This window comes from Plutella xylostella, chromosome 17 (genome assembly GCF_932276165.1).
Source record: "Plutella xylostella chromosome 17, ilPluXylo3.1, whole genome shotgun sequence".
Lineage (NCBI taxonomy): Eukaryota > Metazoa > Arthropoda > Insecta > Lepidoptera > Plutellidae > Plutella > Plutella xylostella.
Window position 1 is genome coordinate 9,333,165 of NC_063997.1, and position 6,540 is coordinate 9,339,704.

Consider the following 6,540-nt stretch of genomic DNA (forward strand, 5'->3'; position numbering starts at 1 on the left):
TCTAGGCTACCTACTTGATCATAGCTGATAGATTGTTGATATTTTACAGTCAGTAAAAGAGATTATAATATGTAAGTATCCACCCCCAAGGCAAACCCGAGAGACTTCACATGAGAGAGTGTGTTTTACTTTAATTCATCTAATCTAAATTATTGGCTCTTCAAGTTCACGCAAAAACATGTAAACTTCTCAAAAACCAAGAGAAGAATCTGATTCTCTTTGACTTGTCATATTCTTCGTCAATGACAGAAAAACACAAAAGTTTCGTTTCGGTTTCGCATGAAATAAAACCTAACTATTGAACACAAAATTATACCTACTAACACTTGAAGAAAGCGTCCATCATGCCTGCCGAGATGAAGCGTCGCACGTCGCTGGCGGGCGGCGGCGGCGTGTCGCTCATGAAGCTGCACGCGGCCGAGTCCCGCGCCGCCGAGCTCACCATGCTCAAAGAGGAAACCCACACCGGAGACCACTTCCTCACCCCCGCGCAGCTCGAGCAGGTCTACCGCACCAGCACCACTCACGGCCTCACGGACGACCTGGCGCAGGAGAACCTCGAGCACTACGGGCCCAACCAGCTCAAGGACGTCAAGGGAAACTCCTACCTCAAGATCCTCAGGCACAACCTCTGCGGCTGGTTCCAGGTCGTCCTCTGGATCGGCGCTGCCCTCAACTTCGCTGCCTACTTCTTCGCCGACTACCTCGAGCCCAAGAAAAAAGGACCGCATTCTACTAGAGAGTATCTATACTTGGGTATAGTTATTACGCTGACGGTGGTGCTGACGGGGCTGTTCGGGTTCTACATGGAGGCGCGCAACATGGCCGTCATGAGCGGCTTCGAGAAGCTGGTCCCTCCACACGCTACGGTTATCCGCGACGGAGTGAAGAAGCCCATCCCGAACAACGAAGTCACAATAGGAGACCTGGTGGAAGTGCGGGCGGGCGACGTGGTGCCGGCCGACGTCCGGCTGCTGACGTGCACCAACCTGGCCACCGACATGTCGTCGCTCACCGGCGAGTCCAAGCCCATCACGCACGTGCCCGAGTGCACCAACGCGAACCCCATGGAGTCCAAGAACATGTGCTTCTTCAGCTGCCCCGTGACGGAGGGCTCCGGCCGCGGCATCGTCGTCGCCGTCGGGGAGATGACGCAGATCGGGAAGATAGCCGGACTGGTCACCGGCCTACAGAAGGAAAAAACTCCGATAGAGAAAGAAATAACTCACTTCATTAAATTAATTTGCGGCGTTGCATTCTTCTTTGGTCTGCTGTTTTTTTTAATGGTTTATTTCATCCAAGGAAATATACTGTCAGCGTTTCAGTATATGCTGGGAATAATATTAGCGAACGTGCCGGAGGGGCTGATAGTGACGCTGACGGTGTGCATGACGCTGTCCGCGATGCAGCTGAAGCGCAAGAACTGCCTCGCCAAGACCCTGCAGGCCGTGGAGACGCTGGGCTCCACGTCTTGCATCTGCTCCGACAAGACCGGCACGCTTACCAAGAATCAGATGACCGTGTCGCATCTCTTCTGTAACTGGATGATCTATGACAAAGCAGATAATACGCATGTAGCAGAGCCGACCTACACTACCCTCTGCAAAGCTGCTTCGCTCAATCTGCGCGCCAGCTTCACATATGACACTCTCTCTCTTCCAATAGAGAAGAGAAAAATACTCGGTGACGCTTCTGAATCTGCTATTCTTCGCTTTATGGAGATAAACCGCTCAGCCACCAAGGTACGAGAGGACAATCCCAAAGTAGCAGAAATACCCTTCAGCTCCAAGTACAAATACCAGGTTACAATCCACAGGGAGCCCAGCAAAACCAACTACTTGATCATGAAGGGTGCACCCGAAATTGTACTTGATTACTGCACCAAAGTTTTAGCCGATGATGGTCCAATAGATATGACCGTGGAAATAAAAAGAGATATCAAAGCTAACTTTATTAAGCTGGCTAACATGGGCGAGCGTGTGATCGGATATGCCGATATAAAACTAAGCGCGGTGGACTATCCTCTGGGGTTTCCATTTAATACACAGCAACGCAACTTCCCTCTTGAAGGAATGACTTTCATCGGAGCTATATCCATGATTGACCCTCCGCGAGATGACATTGAAAAGTACATAGCGCTCTGTCGGGACGCAGGAATCAAGGTGATAATGGTGACAGGCGACCACCCAGTCACCGCTCTAGCGATCTCTCGTAAGTGCGGAACTATAACCCACCCCACAGCCTACGACTACGCTTTTGAGCATCATATTGATTTATCCGATATTCCACCACATGTAAAGGCGCAATTTAAATCTGCAGTAATTACCGGAGATGATCTTCGTAAAATGACCGGAGTTGATTTGAAAAAGGCCCTATCTCAATATCAGGAGATAACGTTTGCAAGAACAAGTCCACAGCAGAAACTCATAATAGTAGAAACGTATCAATCCCTGAAGCATGTTGTGGCAGTCACGGGGGACGGAGTCAACGACTCTCCGGCTCTCAAAAAAGCAGACATAGGTATAGCCATGGGAATAACCGGGACGGAAGTCTCCAAACAAGCTGCCGATATGATCCTTCTGGATGATAACTTTGCTTCCATAGTGCTCGGCATAGAGGAGGGAAGGAGAATATTTGATAACCTGAAGAAGACAATCGCATATACGCTAACGTCGAATACTCCTGAAATGCTTCCGTTTGTGATGTACGCTGTGGTTGGGATGCCCCTGCCGATGACGCTGATGCTGATACTGGTGATCAACGTGGGCACCGACCTGTTGCCGGCCATGAGCCTCGCATACGAGGCCTCCGAGGAGGACATCATGAAGATGCCGCCACGCAAGCCCTCGGACCACCTCGTTAACAAAGTACTCATTTTCATGGCCTACTTCCAGGTCGGTATGATCCAGTTCTTTGCCGGCATGTATGCTTACTTCGTTGTGTTTGCCCAATACGGTTTCTACCCGTCCAGTCTGATGTTTATTCGTTCGGCTTGGGAAAACGACGAGCTATCAGTGAAGGATACTTATGGCCGCATGTGGGTTTACAATGATAGGAAGAATGTCGAGCGTCGCGCGCACACAGCATACTTTGTAGCCGTGTGTTGGACGCAGATTTCTGACGTTATAATTTGCAAGACGAGGAGGGTTTCTATTTTGAAGAAAGGTATGAATAATACGGTTTTGAATGTGAGTATTGTGGTAGACGTGTTGCTGGCGGCTGTGGTGACGTATGTGCCGATATGCAACGAGTTGTTCGGCACGATGCCCATCAAGTGGCATAGCTTCTTCCACGCCTTCCCCTTCTGCGCCCTCATGATCCTCGGCGACGAGCTCCGCAGATACATCATCAGGAACAATTTGTCTAAATGGGTTGAAGAAGAAACGTATTACTAGCATCTATTACGTTATAACTGGGTTCGGTTATGAATATGATTGTTTAATTTATTTATTAAGAAGAATGAACTTGTTTTAACTGCCTTAAATAAACCTTTAAGATTTTATGTCCTAGCTTGGTGATTTATTTAATTGAAACTAGAGCAAGATTTGAGATATGTGTGCAAAGACACACGTAGGGCGCGGCCGATATGAATTTCAAAGCTAGTTGTGTGCCAGTAATGCTGGCCTAAAATGGCACTTTAATTGCACTCACACAAAAAGTGTATTATCTGTCTGCGTTTAAACTTACTAATGAAATTAAAATATCAGTATAGGTACCTATATCGAGATTCAGACTAGCTTTAATTTTGCAATGAAATAGGTAAGTACCTAGTAGGGCGTGCAAAACCGGAAGGTTTTCAAAACCGGTTTTGAATTTTCGGTTTTCAGCCTCAAAACCGGGTAACCGGTTTTTCACCGGTTTTGATATTACTTAAATATTTTTTGTCATACAGTACTAATTAAACAAGGAACCCATATTCTTAGATAGAGATATCCACAAAACATACGAACAAAATATATTTTATGATATACTTACCTATTTTTAATCAACCATATGACAAATTAATAATTTAGTGAACAGGAAAAAAAGTTAAACAAGAATTATCATAGTACTTACTGTTATCACATCTAAAAAAAGTGTGTGGCACCTTAATGGTGTTTTTATATCGTTCTGTTATCATCAATAATTGTATATTTGAAACATACAGGCAGATTTTGAAAAAAAAACATTTATCGTCTGATTCTTACGACCACTCTATAGTAGCAGTAAGATGATGAATGTTTTTTTGATGTATTACAGATTTTTTCATATCAACGCAACGAAAGAAAGCCTAACTCATTGATGGACACGACTGCATTTGATTTGACGTCCTCAACACTTCATGAAAAAAGTCCATAACGTCGAATGCAGTCCCCGCACTTGGCCTAATTATATTTTCAACAACGGTCAATGCAGTCCTGTTTTACCTAGAGTTTGTGTGAAGACCACCTTGTTGTGCTTTATTGGGCCAGATTTCAACGTTATAATTATGTGCACCCAGAGTACCTTTTTTTCACACAGCAATAAGTTTTCATACAGCAAAAAATGTGAACTCAAACGCACACATCGGTCACTGACGTCGTGTTTGCTTTACTGCGCCTAGGCAGAGTGCCGGCATGTGCACCAGAAAATCGTCACTCAATTTCCATACAATATTTTAGTGCTTTTTTATGAGTTTCACCATTAATCTAGTGTCCATCAGTGTGCCAACCGATATACAAATTCTTTTATTTTTAGAGTTTATGGGTTCAACTTCTAATGTATGTAAAAAAGTATATAAAAATACGATCAAAATCGGTGAAAACTCGGTTTTCGGTTTCCGGTTTTGAACTCTCAAAACCGGTTATGAAAAACCGTGATATATTGTCCGGTTAACCGGTTTTCCGACTAACCGGTTAACCGGTTTTGCACGCCCTAGTACCTAGGTGTTCGTAGAAAATTTGTCTGTCATAGAGCTACACTTGCTAATATAAAGAAACAGTAATTTGCCGATTAAGATAATTTTATATTTCTTCCAAAAATAACATAGATTCGCCAAATCGTATCGTTAACAATAAATACAGCAGTCCTAGCCCCCACATACTTTCAATACCGGAATAGTGCTTGACCGAATGTGGCCGACCCTACATGTCTTAACTAAAATATGGCCTACGTTTAGGCCCTAGGTAAGTACTAACGTGTGTTACTTATCTAGAGCATGTGTCTAGAACAGCCAGCCTAGTGGCATTTGTTCCCACCAATACTTGAATACATAAGAACAAGTTTGAAAGCCAGTATGGATATCGGTTAAAGTACTGAGTGTAAGGTTTAGGGACCTATATGTGTTGCGTGGGTGTATGTCGTTTTGGTGCGATATTATTTATTAGTATTAGGTACTTACATGTATGTGATCTCGGCGCGGCGTAAGATACTTAAAATTATCAGTATTTGCGTTAGAAACTAAAATTAACAAATTTCATGGAAAGGAATGTAACCGAAAAAAAGTAGCTATAGTTATGTATTACTATTAATTACCAAGTACCTATGCGATAGTACCTCCTAAAGTCTGTGGTTAGGTGCATAGGTTTAAACATAGTTTATCTACCAATTATTATGGTTTGTATGAACCACTTATTATCATTGTTGGCATGGCCTGCTGACAATCACCTTTGAAACCGGCGTAAGTTATGGAGATTTAATGACGCTGTGATATAATGCCCCTTATTAGTACAAAACTAATGACATAACATTATCTTCACCATCCGACGACCCAGCTGCTAGACCGCATTGAGTCCTAGGTCTGGTCCTAGGGCGACATTTTTACGATAGCCACGCCAATACGCCTCGCTCCAAATACTGAGAGAAAAAAAAACTATTTACCAATGAATGGACCCCGTATATCTTGCAGCCGGCCTTTCATTACCATAATGCGTCGCAATTAGACACCTAATTATCGTATCTTGAACGACGATGCAGGGCAGCACTCGGGCCTGAATTACTAGAAGAAATCTTACACATAATACAAAACTCACTGGAAAGTAGTTATATACTGTGTTACCCAAGGGTTGAAAGCCGGTTATTTTGATATTTTGTTCATGCCTCTTTTCGGAAAATTCTCACCTGCTTTCAGAGCAGGGTGATGAAAAAGCTAATATCTAGTATGCACCGAAGACCCGAATGATAATGATAGACTTTATAGCTTTACCTCTATTACAAGGAATGAAACTGAATATGTGCTTTCATATTAAGTTAGATGCGAAAGACCTAACTACATCACTGTTTATATACATTTGGTGCTCTTAAGATATGCAATAAATGTTGATTCAAATGTCTCAGCTTTTCGCATAATAAGTAAATAACGAACTGCGAACTAATTATCTAGGTTGATTAATATATATCACATCTTATTAAAATTATTTTATGTATGGTATAGGTTGGTACTTAGCTAATGAATTAAGACTATACTCGTAATTAAATTCTTAATTGATGTAAACATAAAGATACCTACCGTAATTATGTACCTATATACGTACCTAGCTCCTAATACTAACTAAAGCTCCTAGTCCTAACCTAACGCCTCTA

At 43.1% G+C, this 6,540-nt stretch overlaps 1 protein-coding gene across 1 annotated transcript; it reads left to right on the forward strand.

Moving 5' to 3' along the window:
• The first annotated feature begins 258 nt into the window (after window positions 1–258).
• On the forward strand, window positions 259–3,509 carry LOC105395060 (sodium/potassium-transporting ATPase subunit alpha-2). The gene has a single exon (XM_011566982.3). The coding sequence runs from the start codon at window positions 345–347 to the stop codon at window positions 3,393–3,395; it is 3,051 nt and encodes a 1,016-aa protein (XP_011565284.3). The 5' UTR covers window positions 259–344; the 3' UTR covers window positions 3,396–3,509.
• Window positions 3,510–6,540: the final 3,031 nt, after the last annotated feature.

Coding starts and splice junctions, on each gene's coding strand:
- LOC105395060 (XM_011566982.3), top strand. CDS start 345: ATGCCTGCCGAGATGAAGCGTCGCACGTCGCTGGCGGGCGGCGGCGGC.